Below are 27,562 nucleotides of genomic sequence, written 5' to 3' on the forward strand. Positions count from 1 at the left end.
CAAGTAATTCTGTTTTTCTTATTTAGAAAATCAGTCAAGTATACTCAAGAGTAACTTTGTAGCAGAAATTATGAAGCATTTGTCTCCTATCATAATATCCTTCTATATTCTCCACTTAAACTTGAAAATGTTATATAATGTTTGGGATATTTGAGAGAAACATACAAGCAAAAAAGTGAAGTTTTACAAGTCAATATTTTACTTAACTCATCAAAGAAAAAGAAAAGTACTACAATATTTTCTTTCATAATTTTAAAACAGGAAGACACAACTTTACCATATTGAAGAAATTAAGATTTGAAGTGGAATACATTGTTCAAAGCTTGTGTCAGAAATAATATTATTTCATTTCTCAGGAAGAAAACATGTTTAGTAGATCTTTTGACTGTTGATTCGTATCTAAAGTTTGCTAAGTGAGGTTTCTTTGAAAGATAAGAGGAAATTGAAGCTTTATTTATGTAAACTGTAAAAAACGAAGCTGTCAGAAAGTTTATTTCTTCTAATTAGTAAAGAATGTAACATGCTGATTGGGAATTAAGATAAAAAGGATTTATGGCTGTATGTTTTACCCCCATTTTGTCAGCTTCAGAAAAAATAATTGACATGCTTAAAGGGGGAAATAAATCATTTATTTCCATAAAAAGTTTTGTATCAGCTTTGTATCAGCTTGCTTGCGAACACTGCTGGGAGAAAAGTAGACAATATACATGACAGAAATATTAAGAGCATGATGATCTTTCAGGAGGGAAATTTGAATTTGATACTCTGAAAGTTTGTCTATAGGAGTCTGTATTAACATTTATTTTCTGATTTGAATTTAATATGCTGGATCAAGAGCTGATATTATCAGCATGCTTAAAACATTAAAAGGCCCAGGGGACAATTTATCTTTAAGTAGGAGATTTATGTATATTATAAGTTCTTTCTGCACTCTAAAATGTTTTTGAAGTATACAAGAAAAAAAAGGAACATTTTTTTTTAAAACTCATATTTGTTCAGAGATGATGTTTGATGCAGAATAAATTAAAGGGATTTGAATATGACCTTATTTTAATTACCACCGTAGCGTTAAACAGATCATTTACACTGTTACATAATAACTCACGTAAGATTTATGTATCTGCTATGTATAATTTTTTATGTCTGAGTAAATTGAAATATTTTAAAGCATTTAGGTTAAAACCTTATGTTTGTTTAAAATTTAGAATAAGTTTTGTTCGATTTCTTTTGAAGATTAGATTTAGAATACATTTTATTGTATCATAAACTAAATTCCGTCTTTTTGAAATGAAATTTAAATTGCTCACTATGAAATGCATCAAATTACTTTTAGGGTATATTTAGACTTTATTAAACTTGTCTCAAAGAAAAATCTTAGATATATTTGAAAATGTTTGTCATAATCCTCAGCAGGGTTTAATTCTTAATAGTAATCTCAAATCTTGTTAAAAGTTTGAAAGCAGCCATTGTCCCGATTTCAATATGTCTGTTGTAATTAACAGTTAAATTACCAGTGTTAGTTTTGATGAAAGTGTCATGATTATTTCGATATTTGTAAAATGAAGGACGTGGACACCATTTTCTTAAGGTTTGACAACAAGACAGATGATATATAAGAATAAAATATTTTTAATTTCAATAGGGAATATAGGTAATTAGTACAAATAAGATGGAAGATAGTTTTTGCCATAGTATAGATAAAGAATTATTTGCTCAGTCTTGGGTGGTTGTGGAATTTTGATAATTGTGACACATTAATTGCATAGGGTGTTTTTTTCTCCATTTTATAAAATATTTATATGATAAATTGTTGATGCTAACAAAATATCGTCAACTCTTTGACCTTTTTTCAATGATGTCTATTTTAAAAAGACTATGGAGCAAGGTCCTACAAGATGTAGGTGTAGTATAAAGAAATGATAGAAATTGAATCAAATTGATCCCCTACTGTTTGTGTGATATATTGCAGATCACTGCACTTTATTAATAAACTGATAATTGTGCAGTAAATATCATTAAAACAGTTATTTCACCTTAAACAGGCAGCATATTCAGAAGGTTTTGTGTTATGTTTCTTGACTAGAAAGATACCATCTGTAACCATGACTTTATATTATCATATAAAGGATATAAAATATTTGAAAACTATTTTCCTGACTATGGTAATCGTACCTTGATTATTATTTTTAACAAATTTATAAGAAACTTCACATTTACATTGAATATATTATGGACATGAATTTTGAGCTTTAAAAAAAAGTGGAATGAAAATGTTTTTAGAAACTAGTTTGAAGATTTTTTTTTTTGTAAACAAAACGGTATTAACAAAGATAGGGAACTTCAATGCACTTGAGAACAAAGTAAATAGAGAATTTAGAATAGGCATAGATAACAATTACATGGTAATGTCTATTGTCTAGATGTTGAGATAAGATTAACAGTCATGTAAATCATGTAACCTTTGATTCTGTGAAGACACCTGGCTCCATGTTGATGTTGATTGGCACCATGGAAGATTTATAGAGTTACTCCCCTTTGATAAAATTGCATTCAGCTTCTTGTGGGTTATTGTGCCATGAATTCCTGAAAAAATGTAATATTTCATTCATTTCATAGTTGTTTTATTGGAGCAATTTCCATTTTATGTTATTGAAAAGGAAAAAACATGAGTGTATACAGTACACAAAAAATATGTGCAAGAGACAATGAAATTAAGACCATGAGTTCCAAACAATTAACACGGAACAAAAAGCCATTCTTTCTTACCTAAAAATTAGTTAGAAAATAGCTGAAGACTTGAAACCCTGATCTTCCCATATATAAGTACTTCAACTAAATTAGAAAATCTGTATAGTGAACATATTTCAAATCAAAGTTAGCTGGAAACAAAGGGTTAAAAATGCACACCAATTAAAAATGCACAAATTCATTATCAGCTAGCATACATTGTATGTTTACAGTCTTATGTTAAATAAAATTGAGAATAGAAATGGGGAATGTGTCAAAGAGACAACAACCCGACCATAGAAAAAAAACCAGCAGAAGGTCACCAACGGTCTCCAATGTAGCGCGAGAAATCCCTGTATAGCATATTTAAAATTCATTAACATTTTTCTCTTATTTCTATTCAATTGCATGCCTTAGCATAAAGAATAAATAAACAGACATAGAAATAATATTTATCAGTAGCATGTAACATATGATTGGACTAACTCAATCTTCACCTGATGGACACAATCAACCACTATTGTTTATTGTCAGCATGACAGATCCGTTACAGTCTTATGTAATGTTCATAATTGCTTAGATAACTTTGTCTTTAGAATCCCACTTGCCAAACTTTCTTTTCCAATACTGAAAACAATTTTGCAGACTTACTTCACTCGAACTACTTTGGTAAAATTATTGTAATACAATCATAGAATTAGAACATAATGAGATGACAATGCAAAATGGGTGGACACTAAAGATACTGGACAATTGTACAATTAGACCAGTGTATCATGCGACTTTTACAATTTCTATTCGTCATCTTGTACATTATATATATTGTTTCATTTGCATCGATCTTTTATGAATGAAAAAATGAATAATTTTGTAATTTTTCATTTCAGGTGTCTGCCTATGATCCCGACTGCAATGTAAACTCCCATGTCTCCTATCATCTGGCTAACATGTCACACTCCAGTATTGATGTGTTTAATATCGGACCTACCTCTGGACGATTGTGTGTAGCCAAGACACTGGACTATGAAACACAGAAGATCTATGAGTTTCCTGTTTATGCTACTGACAGTGGTAAGATCAATATATGTAATAGCTATGCCTGAAATATTTCCCACTGGACGTCATAAAGCAATTGATAATCGCCCTCTGTAGATTTTTTGATAAATTATGGGAACCATTTTAATGTATAAAAAAGAAGATGTGGTATATTTGCCTATGAGAAAACTATCCACAAAAGACCAAAATGACACACACATTAACAACTATAGGTCACCGTAAGGTCAACTGCATATTGAAATACAAATTTGTAACAGGCATGTTAGCAGATTTTGACAAAACCATGAAATTTTATACTGAATATTTTAGATCAACGAAAATGGGTTTGTTCTTTAATATACAAAACCACAGTATTATATAAATGATTTTAAAGAAAACACTCAAAAGATTTAGTAATCATGACATTATCAATAGTGGCTAAGGGCTGTTTCAGTTTTACTGTGTAAGGAGGATATACAAGTTACATCAACTGTCATAATGGGAAATATAATCTTTTTATATTTGAACATGTATCTTTCTAGTATTATCTTTTTATATTGTTATCTTTAAATATCAGTCAAATATGTCCTTCCTATTTTTATTGACAAAAAGACGAGAGAAAAAAATACACCAAAACAAAATTTCATTTATCAAAAATTAGTTCATTTAAGATTATGCAGTTGGTAAAATACAGTTTTCATAACAGTACATGTATATGAAAATGTAACTCAATTTTGAAAATTTCAATATTAGCATTTTGTCTTCTGTATATTTCTTTTATAAAGTAGCTATTAATAAGATTTGTATTTTGATTACACACAAACCAGATGTGACAATACATTCATCTGGGGATTACACATATTTAATGCGAAAACAACAGAATTTACGCTCATTTGTTCCATTTTTTTATGAAATATACATAAATGTCAATGTTTAATCGACACATGATTAAGTAATAATTTCTAATTGGTTTATTTTGTATCTGTCTGATTAAGACATTACTCAAAGTGGGTCAGCTATATTTATCCTTTTTCTAATTTTTAAAAGAGTTTTCAAGTGGACCAAAATTATTTTATGCAAGAATATGGAAAATAAGCCGAAGTTCAGGAATAAATCCAGTAACATATGAATGGAATGAAATAGTAGGTTATTCTTCAAGGAGACAGCAACCCAACAACATAAATAAAGAAATTGTAATTGTGGTCCATTTGTTGGCTACCTTTTAAACTTACAATACATAAAGTCTATGGTATTCAATTCCTATTGATGACTGCAAGACTTCCTACGACTCCAACAAACAAAAGTATCCATAGTAAAGACAGATTCTGAAATTTGTAACATTTATATTATATATCCATGTATGTATACTTACAACGGATAAGACATTTTGATGCTCATACGTGTACTTATATAGATATATGGAGATGTGGTATGAATACCAATTTAAAAGAAAACTATTATAGGTCAAAGTATGGTCTTCAACTCAAAGCCTTTTCTCACAAGCTATAAAGGATCCCAAAAATGACTTATGTAAAACCATTCAAATGTTTATTTTAAAACAAAATCAATCTTTTACTTTAGGTGGATTAGATAGTTCTGTAATCGTCAGCATCACCATTGAGGATGTTAATGACAATCATCCACTGTTTTATCCACTAAACTACAGTACAAATGTCAATGTCAACTTACGGCCAGGACAAGACATCATCACAGTTCAGGCTAGAGACGAAGACAGCGGTAACTTCAGTGCTATACAGTATAGCATAGCAGGTGGAAATGATGACAATCTCTTCTCTGTAGACAGGTACTCAGGTAAGTTTCTCTCTAGACAGGTACTCACGTAAGATTTTAATGAAAGTGAATTCTATAAGAACTATTTGTATTAGCTTTATCATATATTTTTTATGGTCACTAAGCGGTAATTAGATGAAAGTTCAAAATTTAGATCATGGCGAGAAAAATAACTTCCTGAAAATAATTAGAGTTGCAGAAATTATTATAACGTCACAGGGAAAAAATATAGCGTTGTGGTACTGCAACGCTAAAACAGCCTGGGGAGAACACTGCAGTTTATGCCAGCCAGCCATGTTGTTAAGGAATGATTTATAAAGTCATGGTGGACAATCCTTTCACACACTTGACTAAACTTCATGCAAAAGTAATAGATGTTGTAAATCAATGTTATTTTTGTCATTAACAGAATATAGAAAATTAAGGCTACAATAAATATAATATGGAAAAAGTAAAATCACAAAAATACTGAACTTAGAGGAAAATCAATTCGGAAAGTCCATAATCATGAAATTAGTCTCTGAAATTTATTATGATGAGAGACCAATTGCAACTATTTGACCTTGGTAGGAAACTTTGAACTCCCATCTTTTCATTAATTTTGGTAACTTATTTCAATGTCAAATTGTTTAAATTTTGCCCTGTTCAAGCATATTTCATTCTTTTGAAATCATGTTACAGAAAAAAATTAAAATGAAATAACATCCCTCCATTAGTCATAATACATGTTTCAAAGAAAACCTATTAATGACAACGAGAAACAATTGCTAATAAAGAATTAATGACAGGATGTTGAAATAAAATTTGTGCATATGCAGTTAAAATAAAGGACAAATCTTTTTGAACAAAGTTTCCAGTAAAATGAAAATTGTTTTTGATACTAAAGTTGGTACTTTTGATATTCATAGCTATTCCTAAAGTAGAAATGTTATGCGTCTTTTTTAAGTGCTTTGTCATTAAACAGAAATTCTTTTGTCAACTTCCTGTGACGAAGTTCGAGGAGTAAGAATGCATAAAATCATCTTTATAAATATTAACGATTAATCAATTAAATCTACACTTCAATGCTTGAATTTTTTTTATAAATATTGTTTTGTGCAAAATAAAATCTTCTTTTCATATTCTTAACATGGCTGAAAGAATATTACTATAGAATACCTTTGCATGCAGATAATTTGGATCATATAAAGTTATATTCAGTGAATTAAGTACAAAATTCAAATACGAATTATATGGATAGCAATAAAACTATGTAAGTCGTTAGAAATAAGTGTCGTACAAACATTAGTATGTGATGTATGTGACCTTCTGTCTAAAATTATCACCCAAAACTTGTAAATTTTATGAAGTTATATATCTTATAAAAACTTTAAATGTTTTATTACTCATAAAAATTTGAAAAAGTAAAAAGGTTTTAAGTTTCATCTATTTGTAAAGATTTATTCCTGTTTAATTTACAACTAACTGAACATTAAATGTGTTTCTTTGTATAAATATGGATATATGAAAACATTTTCAAAATGTAACTGTTAAAAGAAATATTCCAGGCATTGTTTCGTCAAATCCGCCTTGTCCAAAGGGATGATTTAAGTGCATAATATATTATATGCAAATAAAAACATAAAAGAACATTTAGCATTAATGTTTGAATAACTGATTAATTATCATACAGATTAATCTTTAAGTCTAACCAAATTCGGTTGAAATAATGATTTTATTTTACAAATTCCACTCGTAATCCTTCAAAAGTGATCTGGATCTGAGAACATAAATGAGAAGGTAATTTGCCATCTAGATGTTTTTTAGTGTTTCATTGTCATTGGGTAGCATATTTTTTCAGTACCCCTAATCTCCTTTCATAAAACTATTTTTATAGTAAATTTAAGTTTCTCAATCCTGATATCAAAATAAGAAGATGTGGTATGATTGCCAATGAAACAATTATCCAACAAATTTAAAGCTCTTAAACAGTGGATGTATGCAATGAAAGGCAACCGTACGGCCTTCAACAATGAGAAAAAAAATATACTGTATAAGAATAACCTTACAGAATGATTATCTTGGATTGGATGAGGGTTTGATAATGATTTTAAGTGAAATACGATTTACCTACTGCTATTTATTTTATATGTATATTAATGTTAATAACAATATCATTTTATTTTTCAGGCAAGGTGACCTTGACAAATGCTCTGCCACAGATAGAGAAGGTCTACATCCTACAAATCAGCGCCCTTGATGGTGGTGGTCTCAGTGCTTCACAGCCAGCTACCATAAATATCACTGTAACGGGGGCTAATTCCCATCCACCTGTGTTTGGCCAGGCAACCTATAGATTCTCTGTAGAGGAGAATGTACCAAGTGGCACCACTGTCGGCAGTGTATTAGCCACTGTACCTTCAGCAGGAAACAATCCCGATATTTTATATAAAATTACATTTGGTAACATCAATAATTTCTTCACGATTAATCAACAGACAGGGGAGATAAGAACAAGAGTTTCTGGACTACAGCATCATCTGTATCCATCTGTTCTGTTAGAAGTCAAGGCTGAGGCTGGGATCCTTCCTGTTTACGGTTCTGCACAGGTATTATAATTGACCTATTAATGATCAGATAATTTTAAAGAATTTAACAGCTAAGATATAAAAAAGAAAATATGGTATGATTGCCAATGAGACAACTATCCACAAAAGACCAAAACAACACAAACATAAACAACTATAGGTCACAGTACGGCCTTCAACAATGAGCGAAGCCCATACCGCATAGTCAGCTCTTGCCTCCATTCAGTTGCTGTAGCTTTAATGTTGTCCTCCGATTACTATGCTGTCTCATTGATAATTACCCAATATTTCATATCTTGTTCATTTACATGATTTCTTGAAAGGGTATTGTATTGTTATCATACTACATCATCACAAAGTTCAGTATATTTTTAATAACAGCAAAGATATATTTAAGCACAAATAAATTCAGTGACATTATTAATTTAGTTGGCAGAATTATGTTCTGATTTTGTTTTACCTTATTCCAATAAACAGAACAAGGACAGTTTATTGAAATACAGACATAATTCTACCAAAAAATACCATGCTTGATATATGATAAAAATTAGAAATACATTTATTGTTTGGAATATTGGATTCATGTATGAAGTACAGTTACTCATGTATTACTTTTATTATTTAAGGTGAATATTACAATCTCAGATGTGAACGACCATGCACCACAGTTTATCAGCACATCAATTGAAATCACTGTGTTTGAAGATCAGGATCTCACAACCACAATCTACATGGCCCATGCCACTGATGACGACAGTGGACCAAACGGAACAGTCCATTATGGACTCGCAGTGAATCCTGAAAACACTTTCGCAATCAATACCATCAGTGGTGAGATCAGATTACGTACAGCATTGGATTATGAAAATAAAACAGAATATGTGATAATTGTCAATGCTTTTGACCAGGGAATACCCTCTTTGAGTTCAAATTTAACACTGAAGGTCAAAGTTTCTAATGTCAACGACAATCCACCAATTTTCACGAAATTGGAATATTTACAAGATGTGAAAGAAACAACCGCAATGGATACAGGAATTTTAGAAGTTACTGCTATGGATGCTGACAACGATCAGGTGACATACACTTTATTAAATGAGGATTCTGGGATGTTTGGAATTCACGGTGGAAGTGGACAAAGTGGGTACATTTACCTTCGGTCTGAGTTAGATCGTGAAACAAGGGATACTTATACATTTACCGTACAGGCAAGAGACAACGGTAAACAAAAAATTCGTTCTGCAACAGCTAAAGTCAAAATTACTGTTACCGATGCTAATGATAACAATCCTATATTTTCACAGTCTGCCTATGTGTTTAAAATACAAGAAAATAATGGTGGTTCCACTGTAGTAGGCAAGGTCACAGCAACTGATAGAGATATAGGTAATAATTCAAAACTGGAATATTCTATTATTGACCAGGTCAGTGATTTTAGCATTAATCCGTTTCTTGGTGAGATATCCACCACTAAAACACTAGACAGAGAATCTCTTAAAGATAAAGATTATCAGCTTAAATTTTCTGTACAAGTAGCGGATCATGGCAATCCACCAAGAAGTCATATCTCCCATGTAACTGTAAAGGTTGAAGATGTCAACGATAATCCGCCAAAGATCCTGAACCAACTGCCATTGGAAGAGTTTGTAGACGAGAACAGAATGAAAGGAACAGTTGTGATCAAGATTCTAGCTGATGATCCAGATAATGCTGAGAATGGAACTGTTATGTTCATGTTTGATCCAGGTAGGTTTATCTTAACTGTTAATGTAAAATCTTTAGGAAAGCATCAAAAGTACATGACTGTATTGTAGGTTCATTTTTATGCCCCACCTACGATAGTAGAGGGGCATTATGTTTTCTGGTCTGTGCGTCCGTTCGTCCGTCCGTCCATCAGTCAGTCCGTCTGTTACACTTCAGGTTAAAGTTTTTGGTCAAGGTAGTTTTTGATGAAGTTGAAGTCCAATCAACTTGAAACTTAGTACACATATTCCCTATGATATGATCTTTTTTATTATAATGCCAAATTAGAGTTTTTACCCCAATTTCATTGTCCACTGAACACAGAAAATTATTGTGCGATAGTGGCATCCATGTACTTGGGACACATTCTTGTTTTCTATGGGTTGATACTTTTTTAGTGCATTAGTATTAGTTATAAGGGAAAAGACTGAAAAACAATGCATTTAAAGTGTGACTTACATTATTAATTGCAAAATTGAATAATGAATTTTCTCTTGGTTATTAATAAAATTCTAGTCTAATACAACAGAGGAACATAATGAATACACTTACATGTCCATTAATGAGTTCAGAATACAGTAGCATATAATGTCATTATTTAATAATAGCATTAAACAAATATATTTTTTGCCGAATTTGTCAGGTTTCAGATCATCTCATCTTGTTGAGAAAAGTTAACAAATACACACAGAAGCGAAATGTTAAACTACTGAAATTAGTCTACTGTTCATTATAAATTCATTTTTATGCCCCATTTATGGACATTATGTTTTCTGGTCTATGCGTCCGTCTGTTTGTTCTGCTTCAGGTTAAAGTTTTTGGTCGAGGTAGTTTTTGATGAAGTTGGAGTCAAATCAACTTCAAACTTAGTACACATGTTCCCTATGATATAATCTTTCTAATTCAATGCCAAATTAGAGTTTTTACCCTAATCTCACGGTCCACTGAACATAGAAATTGATAGTGTGAGTGGGGCATTTGTGTACTGTGCACACATTCTGATTGAAATCATATTTCAAATATCTGTCATATCAAATCTGGATGCTAAATCAACATCAACAGTGGTCAATGGGATCTCCTAAAGTTATTCTATTAGAGTCTTCATTGTATGCTTTGAAATTTTTAGTCTTAGAAAATACTTGGGAGAACACTGGTTCTAATATGAATAGCAGAAATCTGCTTAATATTTTCTGATTGAAACATTTTTAGTTTAAGTATAGTGCTTTGATACATTGATTCCAAAAGACAGTGTGAAGTGTTGCTTTAAAAACATAATTTTGATTTTCATTTTTGTGGATACATACTCTCTGTTTATAATCTTTACAGCTAGTGACCAGGAGTCATTGAGAAACTTTGAAATCCATCCGACAACAGGATTGATAACCACAGCTGAAGTATTGGACTATGAGAGCAGAATGGTATACATGTTAAAGATCATAGCTAGAGACAATGGAACTCCCCAAAGAGAAAACAAAACAGATATAACTATTCGTGTCAGAGATGATAATGATGAAACACCAATTTTCCCGAGTGAAAATAAAACTTTCGAAATTTTGGAAAACACACCTGTGGGTTCTGTGATTGCCACCGTGAAGGCTTTTGACAAAGATTCCGGTGAAAATGGAAGAGTTTCGTATTACTTGGTTGAAGGTAACGTTTTTGGCTTATTCTCTGTAAATATTTCCACCGGAGAGATCTATTGTGTAAGAGAGATCGACTATGAAGAATCCTCCTCCCATACTATTGGGATCAAAGCTATTGATAATGGAATTTATAACCCTAAAAGTTCTGTCATTAGTGTTTTGATTAAAGTGATCGATTTGAATGACAACCCACCAGAGTTCGAATTCGATCCCGTTGTAATGAAAAAGAGAGAAAACTTGCCTGTGGGGCAAATTGTTTATCAATTTACGGCTACGGATAGTGATTCTGGTGACAACGGAACAGTCTATTATTCCTTGAAAGATCAAAATCAAAATTTAGACCTGCTCGAACTAGAAAGCATGACTGGAACACTGAGGGTAAAGAAAAATATTGATTATGAAACTGTCCACCAAATTTCAATGGTTGTTGAAGCTCATGATGGCTGCCCAACTGATGGATGTCGGGAAAAGACAGCAGTCTCAGTCTGGTTATTTATTGAAGATGAAAATGACAACAGTCCGATATTCAATTCCTATGCACCAATCAACATCAAGGAAAATGAAGCTGTAGGATATAGGATTATTTATGTTGTGGCTACCGACCTTGACAGTGGAATCAATGGTCATGTGATGTACAGCATTGCTGGGGGTAATGATGAAGGGAAATTTCAAATTAACTCTCAATCAGGTAATTATATTAAAATTACAAATATTTTTTATCATTGTTTGTAAACAAGATTACCTTTTAATTTGATCATTTGATCACAAATGTCTGATAGTTTTTTCTCTCCAAAGGTTCTAAGTGGTTTTCCTATTTTCATCTCATTTGCATCTTTTTGTAAAAAAATGATTTCATATTCATGTATCAGAAAGTTTATTTTGAGCGATATAGATATAAGAAGATTTGATATGAGTGCCAATGAGACAACTCTCGATCTAATTCAAAAATTGTAAAAGTAAACCATTGAAGGTCAAATACAGAGCCATGGCTCACACTGAACAACAAGCTTTAAAGGACCTTAAAAATGACTAGTGTATAACAATTCAAACAGAAAAAATAACAGTCTTATCTATATAAAAACAAGAAACACATCTGAATAATTGAATTAAAAAATAAATGTTTTTCTCTTCCATCTCCAGGACTTCTCTCAATTCAGTCTGCCCTAGACAGGGAAGAGAAATCTCAATACATATTAAATCTGATGGCCAGAGATGAAGGGGTGACACCAAGGACAGCATACACCAGTCTCACTATCAAGGTCGTTGATGTCAATGACAACAAGCCTGTGTTCCACAAGTCAACCTACAGTGGTGTGGTTACAGAAAATAATGGCGGAGGAGATTTTATACTTGTCATCAGTGCTACAGATCAGGATACAGGTAGGTGGAATATGAAGAAATAAGAAGATGTGGTGTGAGTGCCAATGAGACAAAACACCATCTAAGTATATGTAGAAATAAGAAGATGTGGTGTGTGTGCCAATGAGACAAATCACCATCTAAGTCACAATGTGTGAAAAGTAAACCATTATTGATGAAAGTAAGGCCTTCAACATGGAGCAGTGACTAAACATGGTTTACGATATGCTGAATAAATAAATTCATCTGTATCATGGAAGTTATAAAAGAACAGCATGAAGATATCAAGAACTTGAAAAAATCATAAGTTAAAAAATTACACAACACCATTACCATATAGAAAAATTATAGATGGATAAACAAAATTTAAATCTACTCAGAAATCGTAAAGATTGACAAATGCATATTCCACCAGAAAAAATAAGGATGAACTGATTTACTCTCGAAGGTTACAAAAATGATCCACATGATCATATGATCATTGAAAAGTCTAAATGGCATGTGACTTCATAGCTACTTGCCAAACTTCAGCAACCATGTTTAGTGAGTAGATAATGGAAAAACCTCCACATATAAACATAATTTATCATAAGTTGGTGGTATTAAACATTTTAAGAGTACTCCTTGCTTTACCCATCAGCTGAAAAAAAGATAGAAGAAATCAAAGAATTAAAACAATTATTCTAAGGAAAAAGAACAACAATATGAGCAATATGACTTTCAACCACTTTTGTGAATTCCCTTAATTGTCTCGTATCATCTCAAAACAGATAAATTTGTTTTGCATGAACTTGGAATAGAATTCCTTTAGAAATATTTAGATCTCGGGAATCATTGAAAAGATTTTGACAATAATTGTAAAACGCATCATGTGCTAGGTTATTTAATCAAAATAATTAAAGTATCAAAAGAGTTATAAATGTGTCTGTCTTTTCTATTCTAGGAGATAACAGCAAATTGACATATTCTTTACCAAAGGGTGTGGCAAATGACAGATTTGTACTGGATCCCAACACTGGACATTTAACAGCAACTGGTACCCTTGATAGAGAAGAACAGAGCTCATATGTACTTACAGGTAATAAAAAATAAGATGGACAGTCCTTCTATGCTCTCTTCCTTATACTGTAAATTCAGAAATTATTGCCAGGTTTTTATTTTTTGCGAAAAATGCGACAAAGTTGTAAACACAATAATTTAAACTCATTTTGCAATATTTTATATGAAACAGGATTTTTTCTCAACATGATAAAAATTAAAATCGCATTTAAGTCTTAAATGACAAAATCGCAATAATAAATGCATGCAATAATTTCTGAATTTACCGTATGTATAACCCCTGAATCCAATATGAAATATTTAATGAAATATTCCAAACTTCTGATTGGTTACCTCAAAATCTCAAAACAGAGTCTTGTGTATTTTATGTGTTATCTGAAAATGAAAAGTTAAGAATTTACTTGTATGAATGATTGCAAGAACTGATCAATTTGCTAAATTGTCATGTCATCATTACAATTAAATTGACAATATGCTTCGTTTCAGCAAGGATTTTTTATAAGTAACATTTATTTTTCAAAATCAGATATTTAAACCAAAAATTACTTTATGAGGAAATCTATTAATTTTAGATGTTGTATGATTTATCATTGCAAATTGGGATGTCTAGGAAGACAGATTTTATCATTTAAAGTTTTTTTATTTAACCCAATAAAATGTCATTTAACATGTTTAAGTAAGAGATATTAATCTCCATTACTTTTAAAGCCAATAAAACATTGTACTGATTACTTGATAAAAACATACATGTGCAGATGTTCCCAATCATGATTTTAGATGTTCAAACATTTATGTATTACAATTTAAAAAAATTGTGTGTAAATATATGTGTAGACTTGATTAAAAAATGTCTAACGTCAGAAATTTAAGTATTGTGAATCATTCAGACAGAAATTTAAATTTAGTTTCAAACAATTGATGACATACACTGTTTCATTCAAAAAAATACAAATATGAAAACAATTTTCTTTTGCACGATGCAAAATTTGTTTTTAAAAAGAAATTACTCAACCGAATCACATTAAAGTTTTGAATTGATGAATGATTAATATTAATCAAAGATAATTTAATGTATTTCACTCTGAAAACTGATCAAGGAAATGATATAAGTAAGGAATCATTCAATTTTAATTTCTCTTTAATGACACAGCATTTTCCATACACTAAAAAACTTAAACAATAATCGACATTCCAATAACCTAAATGGCATGCTTGTAATGATTTTATATTTCAAAAATACAAATTAATATCTACCAGTAGTCATATGTTTTTATTATTGTTAAATAGTAGTACATGTATTAGATCTCCAAAAAAAATTTTGCTCGATTTGTGAACATATTAATTTAAGAATAATGGGTAGGGATGGATATGGATAGGCTACTAAAACTTCATGTTGCTAAAATGGTAACAATGGATTCATTCATTTTTGTTGTTTGAGAAAAAATTGTATTTTCCTGGATCAATATCTCATTTTATGGTTTTGACAAAATTCATATACAAGCCTATAGAATGTATTCTTAGTTACATATTTAAATTCATGGTTTTCATTTACTCACATATCAATGAAAATTGGTTTCCCACAAATGTTAATGAATCCCCAGTTCTTTAGAAAGCAAATGCTGTAAATTCAGAAATTATTGTGATTCTCTTTCCTCCATGGATTTTTTTTTTAAATGCTTGATTCGCTTAGGATTTTTTCTTTAAAATAAAATCCTCAGGTTTAAAGTATTAATGCATTGCAAAAAACAAATATTTCATCAAATAAATTGAAGTCATATATTTTTATGAATATCCTTTTCATATTGGATACAAATTTTATTAGGTCTGATGCAGACATTTTGTAGTCAAAGCATTTCAACTGAGGTACTACACAGGTGTCAAAAGGCGTCATTATGTAGTAAAGGGGGTGGCGTCAAAAGGCGTCTTTATGGAGGAAAGGGTTAAAGATGTGAATAATCCAAGAAACAATTCCTGAATTTACAGTGAAATATTCTTTAAAGTTATCTAATTAACAGCAAGTCCGAAAAAAAATGTAATAAAAATATAAATCTTTAAAATGATTGAATTATGACATTTATCTTTTTATCTTTCAGCTTTTGTACAAGACCATGGCAATCCTTCTCTGTATGAAACAACCACTATCATCATTAACATTCAGGACCAGAATGACAACTCACCAGTGTTTGAAGAGTCACAGATTACGATAGATATTCCAGAGAATGCTGGTCAACAGAACTTGCAGAAGATACTGGCCCATGATAAAGACGATGGAGACAATGGCAAAATATTCTATACTATAGATGGTATGTCATTGTTTGCATAATGTGTTGTTTTATTTTTATGAATTTTGGAAAGGAAGGAGTTTCCTGAAAAAATACCATTTTATACATCCAATTAAAAGAGTAAACAGTTGGCATCATTACTTGACCCCGAAAATTCAGGATTTTTTTGTGTGTTTTTTTTTCAATTAAATATTCATGTAGAAGCTACTCACTTAAATGACTTATCTATCATAGAAATTCCTAGATAAATTATTGTATCAAATTTCTAGCTAAATTATTGTATCATATTTTCGATAATCACAAATATATTTTATTTTGTAGCTGGAAACACAGGTAATGCTTTTGAAATAGATAGTGAGACAGGAGAACTTACCTGTAATTCTCTAGACAGGGAATCAGTTTCTAGATACAACTTAACCATTGGTGCCCGTGACCAGGGACAAACAAGTCGTAAAGCCACCTGCTTGGTCATAGTACATGTGCTTGATGTGAATGATAATGCCCCTTCTTTTGCCAAGGACAGTTACGGCCATAATATTCCAGAAGATATTGCTGTAGGGTCAACAGTTATATTGGTGTCGGCCATGGATTATGACCAAGGAGACAATGCCAAGGTCACTTATTCACTTGGTAACGATACAGAGGGACAGTTCCAGATAAACAGTGTTTCAGGGGAGATAATCACAAGTCGGTAAGTCTAATTTAAGAGTTTTAGTTTGTGCCATTTCAACATTCCACATGCAGCATTAAAACATAGAAAGAAAACAACAAGTACAGAGTAAAATCAAAAGCAAGGCAGAAATTTTTTTCAACTTTATTTTCTGGAAATGATTGATATATTACAATCTGAAAGATTTTTTTTCGGAAACTGATTTTGAATATTTGGACAGTGCTGTATTAAGAGAGTATATATAATGTAGAGTGAAATCAAAGTATGGGATCGTACTGAATATGAATGATGTATCTGTCTCTGGACATTTGGCAAAAAATCATTCAATTCATAGTATGGGTATAAACTTGATAGTGTTTATTGATTTTGTTTTATCACATTTAATCGTCTTTTTCAGTTTATTTGATCATGAGAGAAAGTCATCTTACACTTTCAATGTTGTTGCTAAAGATAGTGGAGGAAACAAATTCAGTTCTACTGTTGTGGTCACCATAACAATTGATGACATAAACGACAATGCTCCCGTCTTTACACTGTTCCCATACAGTAAAAACATAGCCAGTGGTAGCTTAACCAATTCTTTGGTGACGACAGTAACAGCAAGAGACGCAGACTCTGGAGATAATGGGCGTGTAACATACAGCTTAATACAGAATACAAACTATTTCCGCATCACTGCAGATACAGGGAATATCTTCATCAATGCTAATTTACCAAGTGATAGGAAATTATACAACCTCAAAGTATTAGCTAGGGATTCTGGTAGCACAAGAAAATCGTCAACAGGTGAGACATATAATATTTTTTTCAAAAATTGCAACTTAAAGCATTATATAACTTACATTTGTAAATTTTTAGATAGCCTGTTCAATTATAACTTATCTATATTCCTCATGATGTTTTTATTTTCATTTATTGTTGTATCTAACTCTCTTGTACTGAATCCTTCATTTTGTTTAAGTCGTTAGTGAAAATATGCAAATTTTAATGAGTGTAAGTGTACTTAGCATTTCATACAATAAAAAAAAAAATCATACAATAAAAAAAAATTCTTTATTTAATTGAATAATTATTATGGAATATCATTTCGAATGGATTAAATTAACAGTAATGTTTCCAAAAGGAATAAAGGATATAGAATAATTTTTCCAACAGTAACAGATGTAATAAAATCGTTCACAACAAACTTTCAAAAGTTAATTATGTCAGGAGGAGAAAATATACTTTGACAGCATAACATTCTTGTTGTCATGTTAAACTTTCAGTGGAATGGAAAATATCAGCACAATATTTCTTATTTAAAAAAATAGAAATGAAAACATTTTAAACCTTAGTTATCTTAAGAAGTAGAGGAAAATGAATTAGGAAAAATGTGAAATCATGACAAAAAAAGAAGGAAAAAAAAGATATATCTAAACATTGCAAACAAATATATCAATTATTGTTTTGTTTTTAGGAGTTGTGCTTGTGACAGTTGGTAGTCCAAGTACATCAGGCCTGAGGTTCAAACAACAACAGTATACTACTTCAATGAATGAACATTCTCCACAAACCAGTGAGGTACAAACAGTAGAGGCTGAACATTACGAAGGAGGCTTAGGAGGAACTATTACCTACAGTATAGTCAGTGGAAATGAGGAGCAAACGTTTAGTATCAACTCTCAAGGTAGGTTGTACAATACTTTGAGACTCTTGTTTGAAGCTAGAAGATCTCAAGTGAAAGAAAATTTGAAACAAATAGCATTTGCTGTGAAGCTAAACATTCCTAGAAAATTTACACTGAACTCATGAAAAAAAATTATATGGAAAGGCATTTTGAATGAGGTCTTGAACACTGAGGGGGGATAGGACCTTTATTGGAACTCCGGGATCGGGTGTTTTTAAGCTCGGGATTTTGGGATTGACCCTTTCGGGATCCAGGAATTCTTTTTTCAAATCTCAGGACCTCAGGATTTCGTGTTTTTAAGACCAAGATTTCGGGATTTTGAAGCCCAGGATTTCGGGATCAGGACCCCTCGTACCCTCCCTCAACACTGAATATGGAATGACATTAAAAAAATATATTTTTTTCAAGGTGTGATCTCTGTCAAAAATCCACAGACATTAGATTATGAAAAGGAGAGAAGAATGGAGGTTGTTGCATCTGCCACTGATGGTATACTGTATGCTTACACCACTGTGTGGGTTGAGCTCATAGACAAAAATGATAACAGTCCACAGTTTGCACAGAACCAGTATTATGCCTCCGTACAGGAGCACTCCAGTACGGGTGCCTATGTCACACAGGTAATGATAGCAATCATGCAAAGGAATTAAGAAATGCTGAATTCATAAAGTTTCTGATATAAGTAAAATCTGATAACCTTGCAATTTGTAGACATATCTCATTTTATCAGTAAGCTGTTATAAAAATTTCCATGTTCTGAATATAAAATAAAATCTTGACAAGTATTACGCAAGATATTTGATTTTTGTTTTTATGTTTTTATCTTCTTAATTGAATATGATTGACAGAAAAAAACGTGGTTAAAAAAATATCATATCAGTGTTGAATTGTGATGAAATATTTTAAGAAGTGAATTTGATCTGATATTGAATAAACTTCAAGATTAATTTTTTTTTAAAAGCCAAGCAGATATATGATTTTTTCAATAAAAGCCTATATTTTTTCTGAAAAAAATAATTAAATGATGTGTAAATTTCCAAATTTTTTTTTTTTTCAGGTGCTGGCTACTGATTTAGATGATGGAAGAAATGCAAACATAACATATAATATCATAAATGGAAATGTTCGTGAGGCTTTCACAATAGAACCCATCTACAGTGGCATTGTCAAGGTCAAATTTCCAGTAGATTACGAGATCAAAAAGAAATATGAGCTAACAATCGAGGCTAAAGATGGAGGGATTTCTCCCAGGTCAAGTGAATGTCGGCTCACAATAGATATAACTGACATCAATGATCAACCTCCAAACTTTCCACTGACAAAGCCAATAAATGTTTCTGAAGGTCAGTTATCTCCAAGTATATTTCATTAAAAATTTCGACAATTGAGCTACTACTTTACATATTGAAGTAGCAATGTGATCCTTCACAATTATACTTATAAAAAATAGAAATTCAAAACCAAAAGTCCCTAATCAAATGGCAAAACCAAAGGATAAAAAACACATCAAAGGAATGGACAACAGCAGTCATATTCCTGACTTGGTACAGGCATTTTCAAATGTGGAATTTGACATAAGAATTATATATTATTGAAAAAAATCAATGAAAACCATAATACATGTTTAAAAATACTTTAATTTTTATTCCCCATGCCATAGGTAAGGGGAATGTTAAGTGCTTCCTTTGACATTAATTCTGTCATTCCCTCTTACCATCCTTCCATCTGTCCTTTTTTTGTCAGCACTCTAACTTTTTAATCTAAGTTTTTACTCATCCAAATATTATGAAACTCGCACACTTTTCTAAAAACCACAAGACCTGACAGATTTATAATTTTGGCAGTGAGTCATTTACATTTCTAGAGTTAATATAATAAAGAACATTTGGTTTGATTGCAATTGATACAATTCTACACAAGAGACCAAAATGACACTGAATTAACAACTAACGGTCACTGTACGGCCTTCAACAATGAGCAAAGCCCATACCTTTTTAACTTGGTAAATAGCCAAGCTTGAGAGCAGACATTCTTGTCCTCAACACATTCTTCTTTTATTTTAGAACATTTTATGATATGGTATTGTATAACAGGAAGTAATTAGAGGACCAAATGTTACTAACGTGTAATTTATCTTTTTTAGGTACAGCAGTTGGAACGTTTGTCGCCATGGTAACAGCCAATGATAGAGATAACCCAGTACTACAATATGATTTTACTCGTCAAGGAAATCCAGGGAATACCTTCACTATGGATAGATTTAGTGGAAGGATCCGATTGGCTAAACAACTTGACCATGAATCTAGGAAACATTATGCTTTAGAACTAGTGGTAAGGTTGATTTATAGTTATTTGAACATTAGAATATGTTAACAGATAAGCCCGTGGAAATGGTACGGATTGCTAGTAAAATGTCGTCTTTTTTGGGGAAGAAAGTTACATATCAATACACAGCCTGACAACTTATTGTATAATTCGTTCTACTGTGCAAGAGGACAAACACATCTTGGCAGAATAATTTGAACAAACATTTTTGCAACAAAAACATTTTATTTTAATTTCTTTTTATAGTTTACTTATACATACTTACAATGAAATTTCACTTTCACTTTCAGGTGCTATTTTAATATAACGTTACTCTGTGACATTTAAATTTTTACAACCCAATTTTATGTATTTTTTTTAACCACAAAACCTAGGCACCCAAACATGTCAATCAATAAAATTTCTGCATCAGTCCCTAAAGTTTTGTTGTTTTAAGACTCTACATTTTAGATATTTGAAATGATGTTGACCTAAACATTTTCTATAAAGTTTTAAAACATCATTAAAGCAAAGCCTGAGAAATCTTTAAAACGATAGAAAATATCACATGCAGGGTTGTATTGATAAAAAAAAACACAAAATATGACACCAGTTATATTTAAATGAATTTGATTTAATTGTCATGCAAATAAATAAGACTGATGGCTTGGCAAATATATTCATTCGACAGCACACAGATATATCTAGAAAATATGACTTTTAATTAATGGATAAATTCCAAAATAAGAAATTAAGATTGCCTTAAAATGATTTTGCTCCATAAATACTCACTATGAAATATAATTACAGGTGACAGATAGGCCCAACAGAGATCCCCCGATTTCCACCACGTTAGAAATTAATGTTACTGATGAAAACGACAACAATCCTGTTTTTACTCAATCTAGCTATCATGTAAGTATAAAACTATTTAAAAAAACAGTTTTTATTGAATTATTAGGGTAATCACTTTTCCAAAAATTCTGCAAACTTCTACATATGTAAAGTAAGAAAATAAGGTAAAGAAAAAAGTTAGATATTTGTTTTAAAAAATATGATGGTCATTGATTATCATGAGATGATCAGATCATACTGATTTATTTGAAATAAAAGTACTTTTCAATCATTATAAACAAGTTTGCTTTTAAATTATCATTTGATAAATATCTGTAATATACACCCAAGTGCTTGTTTAAAAATTGTCATTTCAAATATACAATCCTTAGGAAGATTTAATACTTATCCTCATTCTTTTTTGCAGGCAACTCTAGCAGAGTTATCAGCAGTTGGAACTGTTCTCTCTGTAGATATTAATGCTACAGATGCTGATTCCGGGACAAATGCTCAGATAGTGTATAGCATCCTCAATGATGATACGGCTTCATTCTCTATTAACCCTCAGTCAGGTATGTATTCTAGAGATTTATATTAGATATTTACTAACATTTAGGCTACCAGATATATTCATTTTGCACTTAAACATGCTAAAATTACACGAACTGAAGAGATAAATAAATCAGTCACTTCAGTGTTTCAATGAATCATGCATTGTATAATTGATTTGGTGGTATGTAGGAATAATTTTGACTGTATAATATAAATTTTATTCTTTAAGTAGTAGTATTAAGATTTACAACCGTTCTCTAAATTTCATGATAAAAACAAATTCATAATGTTTTTGGCTGAATTTTATTAGATGTTACATTTTGGTATTTAGCTGTATTTTGTCTCTGAATGTTTAAAATTATGATGTCAAAGTTTACGGGAACCAGTGTGTTCTTAAGTAATGGCAGACAAACCTACAGTCAATCAAAATATGTCTATTCAAGCTTCCACAAGAAATCCATAAAACTTATAAATAAACAAACACACAAGTTATTCATGGAATTTATATATTTTTACAGGTCAGATGAAAACTACTCAGGAGATTGTATTTAATTCAGCCAATCAAATCATTACTGTGACTGTTAAGGCTCAGGATTCTGGTTCCCCTCCAAGGTCATCAACTGTAGCTGTCAAGGTCAACATCACACAAGTCAATCAAAGTCCTCCTGTATTTGAATCCTCTAATTACACGTAAGTATTTATGTTTTCTACTCTTTAGTCGGATTGTTGTCTCTTTGACACATTCCTCATTTCCAGTCTCAATTTAATGTCATAAGTCTATTATAATTCAATGGCCAAGAACAACCTTGTAAACTTGGAATAAACATTCAGAAATGAAATGCTAAGCACTGTATAAAAAAAAAATCAGTTATGCTTAGAACTGCACTGGTAATGTTCATCATTTTTGTTTAGACCCGAACACCAAAAATATAAAAAAAGAAAATATTGCTTAACATTTTAAGATATTTGTAACACATGAGATATATCAAATAAAAGACACAAAGTCAGTTTATTTGTCAGAAAATAACAGTTGAAGTCCAATCAGCTTGAAGCTTAGTACAAATGTTCCCTCTGCTATGATCTTTCTAGTTTTGACCCCAATTTCATGTTTCACTGAACAAAGAGAATGCGTTGGGGCATCCTGTATGGACACATTCTTGTTTGATGTGACAATTGTCCAATCAGAGTAATAAATAAATATTTTCATTTAATCATGATAAAGAATTTCACAACTGTTCTCTGTACTTTTAGGTCAGTTGTGAGTGAATCAGAAAGAACTGGTTATTCAGTGCTTCAAGTTGGAATCAGTGGATCAGGTCATATAATTGATTATTCAATTGTCAGAAGTCTAGACAACAAATTCCGTATCAACCAGAAAACAGGAATTATATCTGTTAACGGGGATTTGGACAGAGAGAAAAAGGACAAATATACTCTCCAAATATCAGCCGTCGTCAGAGGTTCACCACCTCAAACCACTTCTACAAATGTCAATATTTTCATCGGAGACGTGAATGATATTGTACCCCAGTTCTCACAAGCCGATTACGGTATTACTTTACCAGAAGATTACAATACAGGACAAGTGTTTATGTCTGTCTCTGCAAAAGACACTGACGCAGGATCAAATGCTGAAATATCATATTCTATAACTTCAGGAAATGATGATGGGATTTTTGAAATAAACCCTGATAATGGAAACTTAAATATAGGGTCACCTTTAGATTACGAAACAAGGACATCTCATAAATTAGTTATATGTGCTAAAGATTGCAAACAATGTACAAATAGTATCAGGCTCTCTGGATATGCCTCAGTCCAAATAAATGTCACTGATATCAACGATAATGGACCTCATTTTCCGCAACCGTTTTATTTCCTCACCGTTAAAGAAAAAGAACCAAACATGACATTGGTGGGAGAGGTTCATGCTAATGATATTGATGCTGGTCATTTTGGAATTTTGACCTATCAGATTGATTCTGACAAAAATCATGATCAGTTTTTTCATGTTGATCCAAAAAATGGAAATATTTATACTAAGAGAAATTTTGATTACGAAAATCTTCCTTTTCTTCAAACAGGAAGTCATAATTATGAACTTACCATTATAGCTACGGATGTTGGAGGTCGATACACATCTGCTCCTGTTGTCATTAAAATAGCTGATGTGGATGAATTTTCACCAGAATTTTTCTCTGACAAGTTTGTTTTTTCTGTCCCTGGGAATGCTAAGCCGAATACAGTGATTGGTCAAGTTAACGCTACAGATAAAGATGGGGGTGATGCTGGTAGGATTTTCTACACGTTAAGTGAAAACAATGACAATCTAGACTATTTTGGAATCAATATGACAACAGGACTTGTCTATGTTAAACTTGGATTTAACGATAATCCTCAAAACCGGAGGAAAAGATCAGTTGGTTTAGATTTACGTCAGAAACGGTCATTGGATAGTGATTTAGTAACTTTAGTAGTCAAAGCAAGTTCTGCTGTTGAAGATGCTAAAAAGACTACAGCAGTTTTAGAAATACAAATTGATCAAAGTTGTTCTGGATGTACACTTCTTCCTCAGACTCAGCCAGAAGAAGGGGTATCTACCACTGTTATTATAATCATAGTTTTAGTGATAATAGTGATCATATCATTGATAATAGTTGTTCTTGTTGTAGTGCGTTATAGAAGCAGGAAAGTGCCTCCTGTAGCTCAAGTTTATGAGGGAGATTTTAACGATGCTTTTGATTTTCCTGCCTCTTCTCCAAAGGCTAGAGAGGCTTACAACTACAAGGAACACATGACTACGACACCAGCTGTTTCTGAACAATCTCATCACTCTGCTTCAAGTGGGCGTGGCTCCGTGGAAGCAGATGAGGATGATGAAGTTATGATGATTAATTCACAGTCAGTTCTGAATTCATCAAGTGGATATCGTAGTAAAAATATGCCAGACTCTGGTCTACCAGATGATGACAATTTATCAGAACCTTCGGTTCAAAATTCTAAAGACTATTTAGCCAAACTTGGCATAGACACAACTATAACTAATAAAAAATCAAAACATAATATGCAACCCATGGGAAATTATTGTGATGAAGGAGGTGGGGACAATGAAAGTATTAATATTTCTGAAATAGACTATAGCAAATTTGGTCCAATTAATGATATAAGCTATAGTGATGGTGGTAAAGACATGGGTTTCCATGAAATTGAACCTCAACATGAGGGAACAGTATCTAATGTGATAAACAGTGAAGAAGAATACTCAGGTTCTTATAACTGGGACTATTTGTTGAATTGGGGACCACAGTATCAACCATTAGCTCATGTTTTTGTTGAAATCGCACGATTAAAAGACGATTCTATTCAACCAAAAAAACAACCAGTGCAAACAGTGCCTCAGAGAAATATAAACTCTTCATTAAATCCTCAGGTGAAAATGGTGCCACCGCCAATCATTACAAATGCTCCGCCCACCTCTGTTCCTCAGCCTATCAGATCTAGTCATGGTTCAAGCAAATCGAAACGGACTAACAATAACATGACTACATCTTTTCAAAATATGCCTCGTTCTCCTATAGCACACGAATCAAGTTTTACCTCCCCTGCATTAACTCCGTCATTTACACCATCGCTGTCTCCGTTAGCAACAAGGAGTCCGGAGCCATCTTATAATGGACAAAACATGCAAAACATGGTACATTCTCATCAAAATACAAATCGTGGTATGCAAAATAGAGGTCGTCACCATGGCAGTGGACAGGTTATATTGTCACATGATCCGGAGGAGGAATTAAGGATTTAAAATATAATGTAATTTTAAATTAGTTGTTGAAATATTTGTTCTAACTAATTTTTTTTATCTATGGGTTTATGATTACTTACAAAAATATGCAATTTTTTTTACATGTTGAACAATTTCTAGATATTTTTATACCAATTTTTATGTAGTTTTTTATTAAACCAACAAAAATCATTTCATATTTTAATGATCAAAATTTGAATTTTGTAGAACCTTCAGTCATGATTCATACACAAAGTAAGGGAAACAATAAGCAATATGCTATAGTCCTTGTATTTTTTGTTTTCTTCCTTTAAAAGGATGATATTTTTTCATTTGTGTTAGATTTCATGTAAATATTTAGGGACATTAATGTGCCAAAGGTTCAATTTAAATGTCATAAACTATACTTACAATAAATATGCTTAATTTTACCTTACTTAGGCATGTTACATTAAAATAGGTCAAACTATCATATCTTTGATCAGACTAAGTGCAATTGACTCCATTAAACTCATATAAAAAAGATCTGGATATTTATAAAATTTTACAAGAATTCTCTACTATTTAGCTTTATTAAGTTCTCTTATATTTATTTTCTTTATTCTGATTAGCTTTACTATATTTTGTTGTCATTTTAAATTAATTTGTTGATTTGTTTTTTTGCCAAACAGTGACATTTTGTTCCTTTTATTATTATTGCACATTCAATTTTATGAAATATTTTCTTATTAATTGGTTTGTTTTATAATGAACTTAAAACATTTTCTAAATGATTGGTCACATTTAGATTAAAACATATATACTCAACAACAAATAAAAGGTATCATTTAAAGTTACTGGTAAAACCATGGGGGGAATAACAATATAAACTTTAAATACTAGAAATATTTCATTGAAAAGTTCAATTCATTTTTGAATTTTATAGATTTCTTAATTTTACACAAAAAAAGAAAAGTGTAAAATTTGTTGTTGATACTTGCATTATTTATTGAAGTCAAAAGATTTTAAACCAAATATTTTAGTGGTATAACATGGATTAGATTCTATTTAGCTTTATTTTTATGATTTTGTTATGTTACAGTTGTTGCATTTACTAATTGCAATGTCAACTTTCATATTTCATGATATTTATACACATAAAAATAATTGTTCAAATATGTTTGTTATTAACTTTAAAAGTGCATATGGGAGGTAACTCCAATTTCCATGGGAGATAATTCCAGTCATATCATACAATCATTCATTGTATATATTATTCATTAAATCATGATATGTCATACCAAATATTATATTTTTTAATAAAAGAAAAAAGATGAATTAATAACTTTACATATATTTGTTATTATTTCTTTATAAGTATATGATTCTACTGACATAGTGTAATAAACATATTAAGTATGCAAGGAATTACCTAACTATTATCCATAACACCCACCACCAACATCCAACTCCGGAAAAATAGACATATGTACAACAACACACAGCACATGGTTAAAAAAAACTTGATTCTGTAAAAAAATGTCGTAGGGATAATTCAGTATAATGTGTT

The 27,562-nt window shown here is 31.3% G+C and overlaps 1 protein-coding gene across 2 annotated transcripts in view; it reads left to right on the forward strand.

Moving 5' to 3' along the window:
* The window catches only part of LOC134697216 (protein dachsous-like), a 64,243-nt gene extending 36,901 nt beyond the window's left edge, over nucleotides 1-27,342 (forward strand). For both annotated transcript variants that reach the window (XM_063559344.1, XM_063559345.1), the window contains exons 2-19: nucleotides 3,615-3,798; nucleotides 5,344-5,574; nucleotides 7,723-8,141; nucleotides 8,747-9,866; nucleotides 11,190-12,194; nucleotides 12,647-12,886; nucleotides 13,809-13,943; nucleotides 16,018-16,227; nucleotides 16,528-16,897; nucleotides 17,274-17,662; nucleotides 18,333-18,542; nucleotides 18,951-19,162; nucleotides 19,600-19,885; nucleotides 20,686-20,873; nucleotides 21,657-21,761; nucleotides 22,108-22,252; nucleotides 22,751-22,922; nucleotides 23,484-27,342. In XM_063559344.1, coding sequence (XP_063415414.1) covers nucleotides 3,615-3,798; nucleotides 5,344-5,574; nucleotides 7,723-8,141; nucleotides 8,747-9,866; nucleotides 11,190-12,194; nucleotides 12,647-12,886; nucleotides 13,809-13,943; nucleotides 16,018-16,227; nucleotides 16,528-16,897; nucleotides 17,274-17,662; nucleotides 18,333-18,542; nucleotides 18,951-19,162; nucleotides 19,600-19,885; nucleotides 20,686-20,873; nucleotides 21,657-21,761; nucleotides 22,108-22,252; nucleotides 22,751-22,922; nucleotides 23,484-26,034 — 8,172 coding nt within the window. In that variant the 3' untranslated portion in view covers nucleotides 26,035-27,342. The remainder of the gene's footprint in view (nucleotides 1-3,614; nucleotides 3,799-5,343; nucleotides 5,575-7,722; nucleotides 8,142-8,746; nucleotides 9,867-11,189; nucleotides 12,195-12,646; nucleotides 12,887-13,808; nucleotides 13,944-16,017; nucleotides 16,228-16,527; nucleotides 16,898-17,273; nucleotides 17,663-18,332; nucleotides 18,543-18,950; nucleotides 19,163-19,599; nucleotides 19,886-20,685; nucleotides 20,874-21,656; nucleotides 21,762-22,107; nucleotides 22,253-22,750; nucleotides 22,923-23,483) is intronic.
* Nucleotides 27,343-27,562: the final 220 nt, after the last annotated feature.

Source organism: Mytilus trossulus, chromosome 14 (assembly GCF_036588685.1).
Source record: "Mytilus trossulus isolate FHL-02 chromosome 14, PNRI_Mtr1.1.1.hap1, whole genome shotgun sequence".
NCBI classification, from domain to species: Eukaryota; Metazoa; Mollusca; class Bivalvia; order Mytilida; family Mytilidae; genus Mytilus; species Mytilus trossulus.